The sequence below is a fragment of the Homarus americanus genome, unplaced genomic scaffold (genome assembly GCF_018991925.1).
Source record: "Homarus americanus isolate GMGI-L3 unplaced genomic scaffold, GMGI_Hamer_2.0 scaffold32583, whole genome shotgun sequence".
Classification (NCBI taxonomy): Eukaryota; Metazoa; Arthropoda; class Malacostraca; order Decapoda; family Nephropidae; genus Homarus; species Homarus americanus.
Window position 1 is genome coordinate 25,322,675 of NW_024713129.1, and position 20,984 is coordinate 25,343,658.

At 38.6% G+C, this 20,984-nt stretch overlaps 1 protein-coding gene across 1 annotated transcript in view; it reads right to left on the reverse strand.

The window, feature by feature from the left end:
* Nucleotides 1–20,984, reverse strand: part of LOC121869635 — a 416,339-nt gene that overhangs the window by 314,468 nt on the left and 80,887 nt on the right. Inside the window, exons 14-15 of the mRNA XM_042371146.1 lie at nt 19,367–19,460; nt 12,533–12,619 (exon numbers count right to left, since the gene is read on the reverse strand). Of these exons, the coding sequence (XP_042227080.1) occupies nt 12,533–12,619; nt 19,367–19,460 (181 nt within the window). The remainder of the gene's footprint in view (nt 1–12,532; nt 12,620–19,366; nt 19,461–20,984) is intronic.

The following is a 20,984-nucleotide window of genomic DNA, read 5'->3' on the forward strand; positions in this document are numbered from 1 at the left end:
GTTAGGCCCATTGAAACAAGTCTAATTCTTTTTTCACGAGAACGGATTGAGTTAAACCGAGGGTCACTGTATATATATGTATATGTATGTGTATATATATATATATATATATATATATATATATATATATATATATATATATATATATATATATAAATATATATATATATATATATATATATATATATATATATATATATATATATATATATTTATATATATATACAGTGACCCTCCGTTAACGAACTCAACTGCTCCAGAAGGTCGTTCGTTAACCGAAAAGTTCGTTAACCTAAACCATTGTTTCAATGGGTTTTGGGTAATGTTCCAGCTCACCGAAAATTTCCTAAATTCAACAAAAATGGTAGAAAAGTTCACTTACTTTGAGGTGTATGTAGAAGGCTCCTGATGATGATGGATTTAGAATGGGGGTGGAGGAGAAGGGAAAACATTGGTGGAAGAAATCACCCATTCACCCATAAAATTGCTCTTGGTGTAATTCAAGTATTTTCTTTTAAATCAACACTGCACTGCAATATATTGTCAATATGTAAATATTTCAAAATAACCAATGACTAACTAAGCATTTGGTTGAAGAGTGGCAAGATGTTACCTCAGTGACAGAAAGAGACTAACTCTGTTCTGTGTTAGGAGGCTGATGCCGCACAACAGTCCTTTGCCTTCAATTATGTTCAATAAATGTTAAAATGACTAAAATTGAATAAAAAATTAGAATAGTATAAACTTCGATATTACTAAATAATGAAATTTAAGCCTAAGTATCGGACTGACTAAAGCAACTGTTACCAGGCCACCGTTAACCGGATTGAATCATGAAGGAGATCGTTAATCGAAATTACGTTAACCGGAGTGTTCGTTAAGGAGGTCACTGTAGTGAACCCTCACTTTACAGGTCAATTGAACCCACGGAGGGCAGCATAAGTGAGGCAGCGTAAAGTGAACAACATAGCATATGGGATTAATTGAAATAGAGACCGGCCGACCCCCAAACTCGACTTTCGACACAATACCTATGTTCTAGTAAAATAACATCTTAATTTTATGATGGTACACCACACAATTAATATTTAAGAGAAATAGAAATACAGTCGCCAGTTAATGTCCATTCAAATAATGGACTCAACTCCCTCCCTTCTTCTCACACTCGCTGGCTCTTCCCTCTCTGAGAAATGTTTGGAGGAAAAACACTAGATTTTAGGTATAGTAATAAATAATACCTCAAACTAAAGTTAGGATAATATAATTGACATTGCTGGATTCCTTGTAGACAGGAATATTTTGAATATAAATGTCATATTTTGTCATATTTACTCGATAAATATATAATTTGTATGTCTAATGCAAAATCTATGATGTTTATATTCAAAATGACCATCATATTATAGAATTCCAGCAATGTAAATATATTCTGGCCAGATTGTGTATATTTTATGAGCTAAATAAAAAAATATATATATTATACTTCACCATATATGATTAGATGAACGCATATATATATATATATATATATATATATATATATATATATATATATATATATATATATATATATATATATATATATATATATATATATATATACAGTCAACCCTCACTTTACGCTGTCCCACATTCCGCGTTTCCACGTTTATGCCGTGCCCTGCCAGAACCCAGGATGCTCACATTCCGCGGTGGGTGTACCCCTTTACACGGTGAAGTATAATTTTTTTATTTAGCTCATAAAATTCATACAAATTATCCGGCCAGAATATAATTTACATTGCTGGAATTTTTACAATTTGATGATCATTTTGAATATAAACATCATAGATTTTGCATTAGACATACAAATTTTAGATATAATGTTTACTCTTGAGTAAATATGTTATCTTTTGTGCAAAATATATGATATTTATATTCAAAATATTCCTGGTCTTACAAGAAATCCAGCAATGTCAATTATATTATCCTAACTTTAGTCTGATTTATTATTTATTACTAAAAAGGTAAACAGTCTGGTATTCCCACACATTTATCTAGTAGGGACGTTGGTGGGGGGTGGGAGGGAGGGAGGGAGGGACCGGCGACCGACCATCTGTTACCGTGTGAAGAATATTTTTTTTTTTATTAACTGAAGATTTTTATTTTAGCTCATAAAATTCATACAAATTACCCGGCCAGAATATAATTTACATTGCTGGAATTCTTACAATTTGACGATCATTTTGAATATAAACATCATATATTTTGCATTAGACATAAAATTTTTAGATAAAATGTTCACTCTGAGTAAGTATGTTATCTTTTGTGCAAAATATATGACGTTTATATTCAAAATATTCCTGGTCTTACAAGGAATCCAGCAATGTCAATTATATTATCCTAACTTTAATCTGAGGTATTATTTAATGCAAAATGTTAAAATTTATTTTTTTCACCCACTCTTTCTCTTGGTGGGGGGTGGGGGGGAGGGTTGGGACTGACCGCACGGTTGGAAGAGGGGGGGAGGCAAGGTGGGGTACTTTGATTGACAGATAGTGTCGTGAAGAATATATTTTTTTTTTATTAACTGAAGATATTTGTTTTAGCTCATAAAATTCATACAAATTACCCGGCCAGAATATAATTTACATTGCTGGAATTCTTACAATTTGATGATCATTTTGAATATAAACATCATAGATTTTGCATTAGACATACAAATTTAAGATGTAATGTTTAATCTGAGTAAATATGTTATCTTTTGTGAAAAATATATGACATTTATATTCAAAATATTCCTGGTCTTCCAAGGAATCCAGCAATGTCAATTATATTATCCTAACTTTAGTTTGAGGTATTATTTATTACTATACCTGGTTTTCCCCCCAAAATTTCTCAGAGGGAAGAGCCAGCAGTGTAGTGTGAGAAGAGGGGGAGGGAGTCGTGTCCATTATTTGAATGGACATTAACTTGGCGACTGTATTTCTCTATTTCTCTTAAGTATTAATTGTGTGCATATACCATCATAAAATTAAGATGTTATTTTTACTACAACATAGTTATGTGTCATCAAAAAGTGGAGTTTGGGGATCGGCCTGGACTCCATTTCAATTAATCCCATATGTTATGTTATTCACTTTACGCGTTTCTCGCTTTCCGCGGTACCCTGTGGGTTACATTAACCGCGTAAAGTGAGGGTTAACTGTGTGTGTGTATATATATATATATATATATATATATATATATATATATATATATATATATATATATATATATATATATATATATATATATATATATATATATATATAAAATCTTTCACCTACAAATTGACAATAACACATTTGCTGTAATCAGACATATCTAGTTGCAATTTCAAATTCTGTGGCATTATTAAGGAATATCGACGTCTCTGGTGCACTCTAAGATTAAGAGAGAAAACGGAGGACTCAGGCGTCCTGATGTGAGAGAAACGGACTTGCATGATGGGGGACCAAATAAAAAAAGCATAACTACATGTTTTGTGGACTACAGTATTAAGCATACCCTTTTCATCACTTTGTAATAAACCTAGCCATGCCTGTGTGTGTTTATGATATTTACCATAACATTAAATATATATTTAGTGGGTCTAAATGGTCGTAAAATGGGAAACTTGAGGTTGGGTCTTGGGTGCCGGGAACCAATTAGAATAAATCCCATAGGTTCTGTACTTTCGTTATACGGCGGGGTCCCAATTAGGCGCTATAACCAAGGGATGACTGTACTGCACTGTATATACTTGTGACACTGGCCAGTTGCTTCTGGTGTTATGGTACAGGGGTACCAAGTGACAGCACTAGGATCCCGCTTCCTCTATCAAGGAATAAACAATTAAAATTGAATTGCAAATATAGCTTGTTTATACAGGTATTCAAATAAATTACTATCTTACAAGGATCCCAGCAACGTAAGTAATATTCACCCAGGTCGTTTAGGTGGCAAATTATGAGAAGAGCTTAGTCACTCTTAAGTAATGATAAATAAACACCCAGGCCTTCAGTGCCAACTGTCAAATCTTATCTCAAATAAATAAAGACACTCTGTCACCTCACCTCACGCTCGGCTGGCTACCTCCCTCCTTGTGTTCCAAGACACAAGATTGGTGATTTCTTTGTTTATTTTATATAATATCTCTGACTAAAGTTAGGAGATTATAATTTGCATTGCTGGAATCCTTGCAAGACAGCCAATAATTTGAATACAGGTTGTACCTCTCTAGTCCAGCATTCTGTGGTCCGGAACGATTTTAGTTTGTCCAATAGGTAGATAGGCAGCTTTTTTTTTCTTTTTTTTTCACTTATCTGAATTATTATTATTATTACAGGAGTATTAAATTTTTGCCCCTCAGGCCCCAATGTGGGTCAGTGACCTATGCCCGGGTGGGCTAATCCCCGTAAAAAAAAAACGCCGCGGGAAATTAAGGTTTGTTTACATCCGGCAGTTCGGCTGCTCTCTCTCTCTGCTTGTCTATACAGAGTACAACGTTTAACCCTTCAATATATATGAGCAGTAAATAAGTGTTGCTTTCATATTCTTATGTAGAGTAATGATGATATGTTTTCACATGTGCGCACTTACATACGCGCAGTCTCACTTTTTTTTTTACCATTAATGGTTAGCTACTTATATTGTTCCATTTATTAACATTAAATAACATTACAGGTACTTCAAACAACCATATTAATTTTTTTTACATTAATTTTACAACAGCTACAATCAGGGTCTTATTTTCTTCAGTTTTATATGTAGAACCAATCAGTCACTGGTTTTGTAAGCTTTAACATGAACAATGCCGGCAGCCGTCTCGTCTCCTCATGTGTTTTAATCCAGGTATTTTTAATAAATTGTATTGTTAATTTTGCACACACAAACATTAATTCAATAAAATCAAATTCAGAAACATTAATTAAAATATATGTGAACAGTAAATAAATGTTGCTTTCATACTCTTATGTAAAGTAATGACGATATGTTTTCACGTGTGTGCACTTACATACGCGATCTCTCTTTTTTCTTTACCATTATCGTTAGCTACTTCTTTTGTTCCATTTATTAACATTAAATAACATTACTTAAAACAACCATATTAATTTTACTACAGCTGCAACCAAGGTCTTATTTTCTTCAGTTTTATACGTAGAACCAGTCAGTCACTGGTTTTGTAATCAACGAAAACAATGCTGTGTCATTTCCTCGTGTGTTTTAATATTCTACGTATTATTAATGAATTGTATTGCTCATTTTGCACACATAAACATTAATTCATTAAAAAAGACATTCAGTAATAAACAATAATGAATCTTTTGTACATAAGAGAAATGATGCTATTTACACGATTATGCACGTCGTCTGCACGTTGGCGGGCCGTTCAAACCCGTCGAAATTCAAGTTTCCGCCGTCAAATTTTTTTTTTTGTGTTCCAATAAAATACGTTGAATTAAAAACTCGCGAAATTTGAGAAGCTACTATACGACATTTAACCCTTCAATATGTCTTAAAAGAGACCATGATGCAGAGAAAGTGGTGCTAGTGTTTCCAAGCATAAGCACAAGTCACTATCTATCCAGGAAAAGGGTGAATTTCCATGGTCCAGCACCGGTCAGGTCCCGAGGTTGCCGGACTAGAGAGGTACAACCTGTATAAGCGTCATATATTTTGCTCAAGATATAAAAAATGTAGTACATTAGTGTACAATACTGTAGTACATTTTATAAAAAGTTTTTCAACTGTATTTTTGGGTAGATTTACATAAATTTCTAATTTATTTTCATCCATTTACATGCACACACCATACTAAAAGAAACGTAAAAGAAATAAATGACTTTAGTGCAAAGCTGGAGTGCACATGTACTAATTTGATTATGGTACTAAAATTGTTATGTCTAGTGAGAATTACAACATGTTTATATTCAAATAAATCAGTATCTTACAAGAATCCCAACAATGTTAATTATATTCTCCTAGGTCATATCACTGGCATTTTAAAATGAGAGAAGCTTAGTAGGACTGTTAAATAAACACACAGAGACCTTTGGCTTAAACTTATCACCTCAACCCCCCAACCCCTCGCTGGCTGGCTCCGTCCATCCCTCCCTCCCGCCCTCTCCCCCCCCCCACCCCAGCCAGGGTTTTAGGCTTACAGTTTTTATCTTATATAATATCTCAGACTAAAGTTAGGAGATTATAATTTGCATTGCTGGAATCCTTGCAGGACAGCCAATAATTTGAATATAAACGTCATATATTTTGCTCAAGAGATAAAAATTGTTGTACATTAGTGTACAGTACTGTAGTACATTTTATAAAAAAGTTTTTCAACTGTATTTTTGGGTAGATTTACATAGATTTTTTAGTGCAAAGCTGGAGTGCACATGTACTAATTTGATTACGGTACTAAAATTGTTTTGTCTAGTGCAAATTATAGCATGTTTATATTCAAATTAATCAGTATGTTACAAGAATCCCAGCTATGTTAATTATAATCACCCAGGTCATTTCACTGGCTTTTTATAAGAGAGAAGATTAGTCACGTTAGACCTGGGCCTGTGCCAACTGTCAAACGTACTACCTCCCCTCCCCCCACGCCCCCTCGCTCGCTCCCACCCTCTCCCCCATCGGCATTGCTGGAATCCTTGTAAAACAGTGAACAATTTTAATATAAACGTCATGTATTTTGCACAAGAGATAAAAATTAATCACCTGTATCACATTACAGTAGTGATTTAACAATAAAAGTGTATATGTACGTATAAAGTATTCCACATACACATAAATATAAATGAAAAGTTTATGTGATGATCAGACAACGTCCATTTCGGTTAACGTCAAGTTTCCAAGAACGTATCTAGGACGTTAACCGGCGCATGACTGTACTGTATTGGCGGCCTAACCTACCAGCCGATGAGCAAGCCAAAACATGTTGATATGTTTTGACAAATCAGTGGACTCCACAACTGCAGCTACAGAGCTGTAAGGCAGTAAAAGCACAGAACACTCCAGTAGTGGTGGAGAACACCATATTGCATGGGACACTGCAACCCCCTCAGGCGACTACCCAAGTGAATACACTCCAGCCTGCCAATCTACAAGCGGCATTCACAGAACAACAAATAAAACAGATTATCACCATTATGACAGTGACTGTCTCTACTATAATAAAGAAACAAGATACCAGCACCGAAAATATAATAAATGCAGTAATGACACAGCTCACAGAAAAGATGCAGGAAGACCAGACCCCCAAAACTCCACAACTACAAGTGGGACAGACGACGCCCTTGAGTCAGATATCAGACAAGAAGAAGAACTTGCCATCCAAGAGATCACTCAAAACCGTGAAACCTCAAGCCCCTTGCAACAGATCACGAAAAACAGCACAACAAGCACAGACCGTTAGCAAACACATGATCACAGGCAAGAGCGACAGCACCCTGAAGAGAGCAGAAAAAACTCCCGAGATACCCCCAAAAACAAGCGGAACTCCACCTCCTGCTACTCCCTTGGAGCAGGTGCCCAAGAAACAGCCACCAATGAGCACACCATTCCCAACGGACGAGGAGGAGAACGACTCAACCATGAACGCCAAGAGCAACTACAGCAACGAGGAGATAATGATAGAATAGCCCTACCTCCTTGTCATCCCAAGATAACACAGTGGAATGTACAAGGCCTGTCTAACAAACGGCATACTGTACAAGCAGCAGCCATAGCTAAAAATATTGATGTCTTCATTCTGCAAGAAACCTTGATGCCAAACGACAAACAATTCTGCTTGCTTGGATACCAACAGTACTCAGTACCAAAAGGGCCCAACTCCCATGGCAGCATGAGTCTCGTCAGGGCGACCATCCCCAGTTCAGGAGTAGAACCAGTTCATTGTGGAGATGGAGTAGAGGTACAAGCTGTTCGGATACACCTGGCAAACGACAGTCTTGTAGTATATAACATCTATAAACCGCCACCCAAATGACTAGAAGCCAGTGAACTACTGACACAAGCAACACAGGAACTTGTGCTCATTGCTGGGGACTTCAATACCCACCATCCAATGATCAATCCGACCACAAAAATGAACCAGGATGGTCACCACCTAGTGGAACTGCTGACAGATGTTCCAAAAATAATGCTCATTAATACAGCACAAGAAGCTCCTGCAGGACGTGAAGCAGAAGAGGGAGGAGTAAAGGAGGAACGGGGAAGGGTGTACTGTACATGGGTTATATTCAGGGGGAGGGTAGTTGAAGCAAGAGTGCTGACAGAGGGCCAGAGGGCAGCAGTGCACCCTCCACCCGCTCTACCTACCACCCAGGAAGTAGTACCAGCTCCGCCTACCAGACAGGAGGAGGCGAGCGCCGTGTAAACAATGACATTTTTAACCACACCCTGCAAAATACAGTGTACTTAGCAAATGCTGCAGCTTCTGAGAATGGGGGGGGAGGTTACTACTAAAAGCAGAGACATTACGGAGAACAAATTCTGGCTTGAATGTCATGTACACTAATACTGACACGTTCTTTGATAAGAGAGAGGAGTTTGAAACACTACTGAAGGTACACCAACCAGATATTGTAGGAGTTGTAGAACTGTTGTACAAGAACAGGAGAATTGACCCAGAGGAATGTGAGTTCAGTATTGCTGGATATGATGCATTTACGAACCTTTCTCAAGAAACTTGCAAGAGGGGTGTGGTTATCTATGCTGGGCAAGACCTTAGAGCCAGCCAGGTGAGGGTTCAGGGAGAGGATGTTTTTGAAGAATCCTAACTGGTGAAAAATTAAGTTAAAGGGGAGAAACTTACTTACTGTTGGGTGTACCTACAGATCCCCAAACTGTAGCTTACCAAACCAAAGGAACTTGAGAGCCTTAATAGACAATGCAGCAATGCTCAACACTAGCCACCTCCTTATCATGGGGGACTTTAACTTTGGCAACATCGACTGGAGAAATAAATTCACGGCAATTTACTTAAATCACCCAGCTACTCATTTTGTAGAAACTCCGAGAGATAATTTTCTGTTCCAACATGTTAAAGACCCGACTCATTACAGAGGGGACCAAACACCAAAGCCACTGGACCTCATCATAACAAACAAGGAGGGTATGGTGGCCAAACTGGAACATCTAGCCCCAGTTGGTACCAGTCACCATGTAGTGTTGTCATTCAGATTTAACTGTTACTTAGTTCACGACAAAACCAGGCCAAGGTGCAAATACTACAAGGGAAATTTTGACGGGATGAGGGAAGAGATGAGGGGTATCCACTGGCCTGACTCACTAAGGCATAAGGACGCAGACACTATGCTGAATATCATAGCTAGTAAAGTGAACCATTTGATCAAGAAATATATACCCAAGTCCAAACCCAGTGCCTCTAGAAATATAAGGAGACCGCTATACATAACCATGCGGCGGTCGACAAAGTTAAAAAGAAAACTCAGAAATTCAAGGCGTGGGTTAGGTCAAACGATGAGCAGGACAGTAGTATGTATGCAAGAGCCAGGAGCCAAACAAAAGCAGAAGGTAGAAGGGCTGAAAAGGCATTACAGAAGCTGGTTGGAATAAGGTCAAGTCAAACCAAAAGGCATTTTACTGCTAGGCAAAGTCTAAATTGAAAACGCGAGTAGGAGCAACAGACCTGAGGCTTGAAGGTAGTTACGCAGAGTCTGACCAGGACAAAGCTAAGGCATTGAACAGTTTCTTTTCTTCGGTGTTCCCAAGAGAAGATGTGAACAATCTTCCTGCGTATGAGGTTCGAAACAGCACTGACCCACATTGTGTTCACAAAAGAGGTTATAAGAAATAAACTGCCAAAGCTAAAGGTTCATAAGAGTCCCGGCCCTGACATGGTGCATCCCACAGTGCGAAGAGAGTTGTGCAACAAGCTTGCTGAACCCTTAAGATCCTGTTCTGTAAATGCCTGGATGAGCAAAAGGTCCCCAGTGATTGGAAAATGGTTTGTGAGTCCTATCTTCAAGAAGGGAGATCGTTTACTTTACGAATAATTATAGACTGACCAGCAAAGTAAGTAAGGTATTTGAGAGCATTATAAGAAATGTCATGATGGAATATCTACTGCGAAACAGCTTTGTAAAGGATTACCAGCACGGTTTTATGCCAGGGCGCTCCTGCTTAACACAATTATTCAAGATACTGGATGTTTGGACCCAAATTCTGGAACAGGGTGGCAATATCGACAATATAAACCCAGATTTTGCCAAGGCTTTCGATGGCGTACCCCATGAAAGGCTGAAAATTAAAATGGAAGGGTATAGGATTCGGGAAAATGTTCTAGCGTGGATAGGAGACTTTCTACATGATTGCCAGCAGTGTGTGGTGATTAATGGCATGAAATCATCATGTGTACCCGTCACAAGTTGGGTACCACAGGTAGAGGGCAGTGTATTGGGAATGCTGTTTGTTTGTTTGCTTCATAAATGACATGCCTGTTGCTGTACTTATTTCCATATAAATGTTTGTGGTTGACGCCAAAGTTATTTCGGGAAATTAAGAGCCAAGCAGACTGTGAAGAGCTGCAGAAGGATCTCTGTGAGCTTCAAGAATGGTCGAAGATATGGCTGCTGAGATTCAATTTCACGAAGTGTAAGAAGCTGCACCTGGGACATACCAATGGTAAGGAGGCATATCATATGTCCCAAAGAGACGAAGAAACTGCATTAACTGAGAGTGAATGTGAAAAGAACCTAGGTTTGTATGCTGACAATGAGATAAAGTTTTTGGGCCAATGCGAGAAGAAGGTGCATCAGGCAACTAATTGTTAGGTATTATAAGAAGGTCATTCATGTGTGAGGTACTTCCCCATCTGGAGTACTGTCACCAGACTGGTGCCTGCACTTTGGCACCTCAGCTACCCTGAGAGATTAGTGTGTCTGAAATTGCCTAGCTTATACTACAGATGGGCAAAGGGGGACCTAATTGAGGCATATAAACATCTCAAAGGGCACTACTCAGTCGAGTGCCCTTACCTGGAAGTGGCGGACGCTCGCCCCACAAGGGGTCACAGCTCAAGGATGAAGAAGCCGCAAGCCCAGAAAACTGTGAGGGGTACCTTTTTCTGAATGGGATTTGTGAACTCTTGGAAAAATCTGCCAGAGTGTGTTGTGACAGCACGGAGTGTGAGCTCTTTCAAGACCAGACTTGATAAGCACTGGAGCAGGTTCAGATACATTCAGGAGCCAGTGCACTCCCAGTACTTGCCAACAATTTGTAACAGAGACGTGACCAATCGCCCAAGCAGCTAATGAGCCGATCAGTGGTAAAGAGGATAAAAGTAAGTAAAAAGTAACATGACTGTAGGTCACAACAACAATAAAATGGAAATTTACAAGGAAAAGGCAGAATGTAACAAACCGTAGAGCAGCTACGAAACAAATTATCGCTCATAGGAAACAAAATAATACTTGGCGAGCCATTCTTGGGTTCAGGAAATTCGTGACTTCCATATTGGTACGCCTGATTCACGCTTGCTAAGCCCTGCCCATTCAACGATGGTAGAGGTGACTACGAATACCTACCTTACAACTACAGCTAGACCCCGACTTACGACTGCTTCGACTTACGACCGCCGCAGTTGTGACCATTTTTTTTTTTAATTTTTTTTTTTTCCTCCAAATGACACACGCATTTTCTATACCGAAACATTTCCAGTTAATGTAGTCTCCATGTATAATTAGAAAATTATGGGAGCCCCATGTGCATTCAGCTGACTACATTAGAGGTAAGTGCTCAGTCACACTGTATCCATTCCTTATTATTTATTACTTTCACTGTACTGTATCCATTCCTTATTATTTATTACTTTTACTGTACTGTATTTCATTGTAGATTTTTTTAATTTTTTTTTTTTTTTTTATACATATATCTATGTCGGACTTACGACCATTCGGACTTACGACCTGGATTTGGGTCCCTAACCCCGTCGTAAGTCGGGGTCTAGCTGCATTTTATGCCATTGCAATGATAGTACAGTATTTACATCATGCTGATAAAGATGAAAAGAATTATTAATATGACCGCCAGTGATGAAGATGATTCTGGAACTATGTACATTAATCTTGATTATCCAAATAGACCAACATCTCTTCAGATAAGGCACAATAGGGGAGATCTCATACAACGATTTAAAATCTTGAAAGGTAAGGAAAACGTAAGCCTAAGCAATTTTTACGTGACATCATGCACCACCAAAATGAAGGGATCCCTTCAAGCTACAGGTAGTTGAGTTATCAGGCAGAACAAACATAAGGAAATACTTCTTCACACAGGGTGGTAGACCTATGGAATGGTCTACCAGCCCAAGCTGTGGAATCGAGAACAGTACTCTGCTTTAAAATAGCCCTAGACAAGAGTATCAAGAACAATGGAGGGATCCTATCCAGGCCACTGGCCCAATTCCCTTGGCATGGCCAGTTCTCTTTGCTTGGCCATTAGGTAAATAGAGGAAATTATTATTTAAATTTTTTCACTTAGAATGAGAGTGATAATATCATACCTGTTGTAGATGTATTTTCAATCCCATTTTCTGCAGTATTGTTTCTGAAATCAGGCTTCTGGCACTTTCTTCATGCTGGTCAGGTATCTTCAAGAAGAAAGATAATTCATCTAAAATTAACATAATTAAAAATAATCTGTAAACAAAATTCTACACCTGTGTACCATAATTATCTAATGTGATCTCTATTAGTTACAATACAATAAATTATGTCAACTGAAAAGTTTGTGACCACGAGGGTTTCATACAATAGACAATTGTGGTACTTAAAGTGTCATGAACAAGAATTTCTGCATCTGCCTCCAATTCTGTTTAGACAATTGTTAATGAAGTGGCCAAAACATTCATGATTTGAAATCTTCCAACTAAAGGAGATTAAACATGAATATCAGTAATGATAAGACTTTATACTAAGATGATGCTACCAAAATATAGAAGAAAAATATCACATAATCTAATTATTTCAGTCAGCCTTTTAGCTTTTTTTTTTCTCCAAAAATACATAGTATTTAGGAAATAGCACTTTTCTGTTCAGGTCTCAAACAATCCTTTCCTACTATTCATTCATCATTAAAGTACTACTGAGCATATAATTATTGATTTTAATGCAAATATTAGGCTTGGTATTATTTTAGTACGGTATTATAAATTGCAGAACATTGCACTATAAAGGATAATAGGCCGATATATTAAGAGATAACAATTAACTGATATACTGTATATAAATACTGTACAGTATGTTTGTATGAACAGTGGGTCTTCATTATATGTCAGGGATGTGTTCAAGAGAAATGTGACTTATAGTGAAACGATTTATAATGAGAATTTTTCCCCATAAGAATTAATGTACTGTACAGTATTGTAATTTAGGTAAAGTACTGTGTATGCATTCCAACATGTGCAGTAATACCATTCGAAAGCTCAAGATTGTTCCTGGAGAGAGAGCTTAAGCAAATCAGCTTACAATGGAGTCATTACAGTTGTAGTGGATACTCCCCTCTACAACTGCTGATTGGTCACTTGCCGTCCGCTTACCAGCCAACCAGCGGCAAGTTTCACAAATCAGCCCTCACGTTCGAGCTGCGCAGTGATTGGTCAGTTGCCGCCTTCATCTTAGCCAATCAGCAGCATTTCTCATCTTTGCATTTCGATTCTTGATCTGGCAGAATGATATAAATACTCCATGCCTCGCCATGAAAGTCAGAGAGGATGAACTGGAACTGAGCCTTTGCAGTGACCGGATCCCTCTTTAGACCCCTCACTGCCAGAGCAGTCAGCCTTTGTTCTACTGTTGACATCCAGACCACAACTCGACCTCTCTGACTACCACTGGACGTCCCGGGAATCCTGTTTGGGGCAACTCCCTTTGTGGGCCTCCGCCTTTGAAAAATGACCACTACTGTCAGCGGACTACCTTACATGCGTTCAGGATTGTCAACCCTAGCTAGTCCTCTTCACGGGCAGAGTGAGTGACCCACACTCATGCTGGAGGGCAGCTATTGGTTGGCAGTACAGGTTGTACCTCTCTAGTCTGGCATTCTGTGGTCCGGAAACTCCCGTGGTCCGGAACGATTTTAGTTTGTCCAATAGGTAGATAGGCAGCTCTTTTTTTTTTAACTTATCTGAATTATTATTATTAGGACTATTAAATTTTTGCCCCTCAGGCCCCAATGTGGGTCAGTGACCTATGCCCGGGTGGGCTAATCCCCTTAAAAAAAAAAAAAGCCGCGGGAAATTAAGGTTTGTTTACATCCGGCAGTTCGGCTGCTCTCTCTCTCTCTCTCTGCTTGTCTATACAGAGTACAACATTTAACCCTTCAATATATATGAGCAGTAAATAAGTGTTGCTTTCATATTCTTATGTAGAGTAATGACGATATATTTTCACATGTGCGCACTTACATACGAGCAGTCTCACTTTTTTTTTTACCATTAATGGTTAGCTACTTATATTGTTCCATTTATTAACATTAAATAACATTACAGGTACTTCAAGCAACCATATTCATTTTTTACATTAATTTTACTACAGCTAAACTCAGGGTCTTATTTTCTTCAGTTTTATATGTAGAACCAATCAGTCACTGGTTTCATAAGCTTTAACATAAACAATGCCGGCAGCAGTCTCGTCTCCTCTAATATTCCACGTATTATTAATAAATTGTATTGTTAATTTTGCACACACGTACATTGATTCAATAAAAACAAATTCAGAAACATTAATTAAAATATATATGAACAGTAAATAAGTGTTGCTTTCATATTCTTATGCAAAGTAATGACGATATGTTTTCACATGTGCGCATGCGCAATTACATATGCGATCTCTTTTTCCTTTACCATTATCGTTAGCTACTTCTATTGTTCCATTTATTAACATTAAATAACATTACTTAAAACAACCATATTAATTTTACTACAGCTACAACCAAGGTCTTATTTTCTTCAGTTTTATATGTAGAACCAGTCAGTCACTGGTTTTGTAATCAACGAAAACAATGTTGTGTCATTTCCTCGTGTTTTAATATTCTACGTGTTATTAATGAATTTTATTGCTCATTTTGCACACATAAACATTAATTCGATAAAAAAGACATTCAGTAATAAACAATAATGAATCTCTTGTACATAAGAGAAATGACGCTGTTTACACGATTATGCACGTCGTCTGCACGTTGGCGTGCCGTTCAAACCCGTCGAAATTCAAGTTTCCGCCGTCAAAATTTTTATTTATCTATTTTTGTGTGTGTTTCAATAAAATACGTTAAGAATTAAAAACTCGCGAAATTTGAGAAGCTACTATACGACATTTAACCCTTCAATATGTCTTCAAAGAGACCATGATGCAGAGAAAGTGGTGCTAGTGCTTCCAGGCATAAGCACAATTCACTATCTATCCAGGAAAAGGGTGAATTTCCATGGTCCGGCACCGGTCAGGTCCCGAGGTTGCCGGACTAGAGGTACAACCTGTACTGACATGGTTTGAGGTATTTCTCTCTTGCTGAAATCCTTCCTTACTTATCCCGGCGGAGGCACCTGCTTATATTTAAATATTCGTGCTAGAGCCCCTCCAGTGGAGCACACCTCACAGTAGGTGGGATTGTGTGTGTCCGTTGGAGGTCAGGGTAACACAGGCCAATCCGGCAGTAGAAGAACAGTGATAGTGCAGTTACACCACTGTCCGGGGGTCACCGATAGGCACATTATAAAAGGTCTTGAATAACCTTCTTTATCATCCATAATTAATACATGCTAGGAAGACAAACAAATAAACCATGGCTACCAAGGTTAGACACAAGATCATAGACAAAAGAACAGTCCCTTCACGTTCTCAGATCACTGAAATAGCGTATGGTACACTCAATGTACCCTTTACAAGGATTTTCTCGTCGAACACAAGATACACTGCAATATGCAGAGACTACAGGGACGCAGATACCATTCTGGGCCCCAACGGAATGCAAGCTTTTGGAGGCATAGGACTCCAGGTCATCATGCCACCAGAGGTTAAAGCAAAAAGATCAGTATTTGTACGTGGACTTGACTATGAATTCGGAAAGCACTCGGCACAATTAATAAAAGAAGAGCGAGAAATAAAAAATAACTGGTTAAAAGTCGAAGAAGTGATACAAATAAAGCAATAAATACATTGCATAAAGTTGAAATTCACTGATTCAATGGCAGGCAAGTCCCTGGAAAAATACGTTAATATTTTCACTTGTTTTATCTGCTATGCACATGACTCTCATACAACAAAAGACTGTCCACAAAAGTAACTTAAAATATGCTCTGAATGCGAAGAAGAAGGCCATACTTTCCGGGACTGCAAGAATCAAGCCAAAGCATGTATAAACTGTAAAAATCGGAACGATCCAGGATATAAGACCCACAGAACCCTAGCAATGGCCTGTCCATACAAAACGAAAATAATAAATGAAAAAAGTAGCAAAGGAAAAACAACAACAAGAACAGAAGAAGAACACAACAAATGTTGCTATTGCAAAGAAAGTAGTTGAAGAAACAACACAACCACAGAATACCACCAAAATTGTACTGAGCGAAATGCGAGACTACAAAGTGCTCATCTGCCTATTATATTCAACCGAAATGAACACAGAAAACCCAGGCACGTTTGAAACAGAGATGAACAAAATGCTTAAAAGAAACAATCTCCCAACAATGAGTTTCCCAGACAACCCAGCCTCTGAATCTGTGCTACAAGTGACCCGCCTAACCAACCCAGTAACACCACAGGAGACAGACAAAGCAGAAGAAAAAGGAGCAGCAAAGCAAACACCAGCCGCAACAGAACACAAAATAAACGAAGCTGACAAGGCAAAGCCACAAATGATCAAAACAGGACCTTCAAAATACCATCCAAAGAGAAACAGGTGCTGTAAGGAAAAAAGGCACAACAGCAACCATGGATACCCAGGACGAGGAAACGCTTCAGACATTAGAATATGCAGACGACTGTAAACTACAGATTCACTGGTGTGATAAAATATTAGTCCCTATGAATGCAAAACGATGCCAGACATAATACAAGCCATAACGAAACAAGAACTAAAATGGACCTACTCTAACGATAAATACTCTGAAGCACTAGTAGAAGCCTACCTCATAAACCAAAGAATTAAAATAAGGGTACACAACTTAAAAAAAGAAGAACAATGGAAATTCCAAAGAATCCGAAACGGACTAGTTCTGGACAAGAGATCGCCACCCGCGCAACCAACAAGAAACAAAAAATCAAAACACAATGAATAACGACAAACACACAACACTTACCATCATACAACACAACGTCCGCAACTGGGAACAAATAAAAACAACCTTGCAAACAAATACCTCAGCATTGATCCGGACATAATTTTAATCAATAGTCACGGCAATTCAAATTCGAAGAAAATAAAAATATTTGGATATATATACAACCTACCAAAGAAATAAAACAGAAGAATTAAATAATGGTGTGGCGATTGCTGTAAAACACAGACTCAAACATCAAATCATCGACGATTTCGAGGACAAATTCCTGGGAATCAAAATCACGACCACACTTGGAGAAATAGCAATAGCCACAGCATATTTACCGCCAAGAAGGAACTAACTACCGGCCCCAGACTTAATAAAACTATTGAACTACAACTGCCCAACATACATAATAGGAGATTTAAACCCAAGACATCCAATATTTGGCCACAGAAACAGGAACAGGGTAGGCACTGCACTGCATACCATAATGAACACCGGGAATTTGATCCACCTAGGACCACATTTCACCACATTCATTGGCATTAACAAAACAACAAACCCAGACAAAGTCTTCACCAATAACAAGGCTTTCCTGAATTACCATATAAAACAAGGACGACCACTAACTACCAGTGACCACATTCCAATGATAATACAACTATCTACAAGCCCAATCCAAGTTCCAACAACCCCACGTTTCCAAATGCAAAAAGCAGACTGGGAAGGTTACAGGAAGCAACTAGAACAAGTCAATATCCCAGATCTCCAAGGCAAAATACTAGAAGATATAGACAACGAAACAGACACCCTTATACTTAACATCAAAAAGGCAATAGAGAACAAGATACCAATCACAACATATCGAACGCTACCACACATCAGGACAACTCATGAATTGCGAATGCTCCAAGTACTATAACATAATGATGTACGTACATACAAAACAATCCATCAACAACAGAGCTATTAGAAACTTGAGGCAAATACAACCAAAGTTAAGAGATGAAAGTCTGACAGCACACCAACAGATATAGAACGAACTAATAAACAACCTGGATACCACAAGAAATGACAAGAACTTCTGGCAGAACGTAAACAAAATTCTAGGAAACGACAAACCCCAACATAAAAGTACATAAAAGACCAAAATGGGATAAAAATCTTGGAAGAAAAAGAGATAGAATCCACATACAGGAGAGAATGAAAAAAAAGTATTTCAAATATCAGAAAAAGAAAATGAGCAATTTGATGAGGAACACGAGAATAATATTTGCAGAGAGATGGCTGAAAAAATAAATAGGATATTCCCATATCATGTGGTGGACAAAACCAGGCTCAATACAATAGAACCAATTACAGAAATTGGGTAAATTTTTAAGTTAAATATATTTTTCAATACAAATATAAAAAAATCACAGAATTTATAACAAAAAAATTTGTGTGGATTTCTTGGTGGTTGCTACAATACTGTACAGGGCGAGGCAGGAGCCAGTAGTGCCCTCCGTCTCCCTCCCAGTAACTCTGATTGCACCACCTCACCTCACCAAACGCAGCACTCAACATCGTTTGTGGCAAGTTAAATTCAAGTGTTTTGTATATTTATTATCATATTATACCATAAAATAATCAATGTATGTGTTAAAAAGAATCTATTTTCATTCATAAATGTGCTTGTATTACATCTTTTTGCCCAAAATATTTCCTTGGGAACGCATCTCCAATCATATAATGAAAGTCAATGGAAAAATTGGTTTCGCGTTAAGAAATTTCACGTTACGGACAAATTTTCAAGGACACATACGTTCCGTAACCTAGGGGATGCCTGTACTCAAGATGTGGTTTGTTTATTAAGTTTATGAAGTCCAATAAATTCTCCCCCAAGATATTACAAAGGAGCCACAACCAGGCTTTAACCAACCTACACCACAAGTGGTTCAATTAAATACAAAAAGTGAGACACAAAGGATAATACTGTGGTAGAAAGGTACAACATGAGTGAAAGTATGTGACACAAAATTAATCAAACTTAGATTTGTAAATAAAACAAACATCCAAATTATGACTAAAAATGCTTACTGGAGGAGACAGAGTTCCAGGTGGGTGTAGGAGTTTTAGCACACTGGACACTGCAGGCATAGAGTCTCGAGCTAGACGCTTTGCTATCACACTCCTGGAAATAAATGTGAGCTTTATAATGTCTGCTTATCTGCCATAATCATGTACTTTAAGCAACGTTTAGTTGGATATAATTTACTTTTACTTTTATCCTCTTCGCCACTCATCGGCTTGTTAGCCGCTTGGGCGATCGGTCACGTCTCTTTTCATTTATATTCTTCACCAAAAGATCGGCTCGCTAGCCGCCCGGGCAATCGATCACGTCTCTGTCACGCACTGTTGGCAAATACTGGGCATGCACCGGCTCCTGAATGTACCTGAACCCGCTCCAGTGTTGGTCAAGTCTTGTCTTGAAAGAGCTCACACTCGGTGCCGTCACAATCTCTGGTAGATTGTTCCAAGAGTTTACAACCCTCACTCCGAAAAAGTTTGCCCTCACGGATTTCTGAACTTGCGGCTTCTTCAATCTTGAGCTGTGACCCATTGTGGGGCGAGCATCCGCCAGCTCCAAGTAAGGACACTCAACTGAGTAGTGCCCCCTGAGATGCTTATACACCTCAACTAGGTCCCCCCTTGCCCGTCTGTAGTATAAGCTAGGCAAGTTTAGGCGCTCCAATCTCTCAGGGTAGCTGAGGTGCTGAAGTGCAGGCACCAGTCTGGTGGCCCTCCTTTGAACATTTTCAACCAACCGACAGTCCCTAGCATATCTCAGGGACCAGATGGGGCGACAGTACTCCAGATGGGGAAGCACTTCACTCCTGAAGATCGTTACGAGGGACGGACCGTCTAGATATCTGAACAACCTTCTTATAAGACCCAATAATTTATTTGCCTGATTTACCTTCTTCTCACAGTGGCCCGAGAACTTCAGCATATTGTCAACATACACACCTAGGTCCTTTTCACACACAGTCTCAACTAGTGCAGTTTCTTCATCCCGTTGGGACATATGATACGCCTCCTTACAGTTGGTACGCCCCAGGTGCATCCTCTTACACTTCGTGACATTGAATCTCAGCAGCCATTTCTTCGACCATTCCTGGAGCCCACAGAGGTCCCTCTGCAGTTCTTCACAGTCCGCTTGGTTCTTAATTTACCGAAATAACTTGGCGTCATCGGCAAACATTTGTATGGAGGAGTGTACAATGTCAGGCATGTCATTTATGAAACAAACAAACAACAGCGGGCCCAATACACTGCCCTGTAGAACCCCACTTGTTACAGGTACAGATGATGATTTCGTGCCATTAATCACCACACACTGCTTGCGATCATGTAGAAAGTCTTCTATCCACGCTAGGACATTTCCCCGAATTCCGTACCCTTCCAGTTTGATTTTCAGCCTTTCGTGGGGAACACTGTCGAAAGCCTTGGGAAAATCTAGGTAAATATTGTCGATATTACCACCCCATTCCAGAATATGGGTCCAAGAATCCAATACCTTGACCAATTGTGTTAAGCAAGAGCGCCCCGGCATAAAATCGTGATGGCAATCTTTTACAAGGTTGTTTCATAGTAGATGTTCCATCGCGGCATATCTGATAATACTCTCAAGTACTTTACATATTATGCTGGTCAG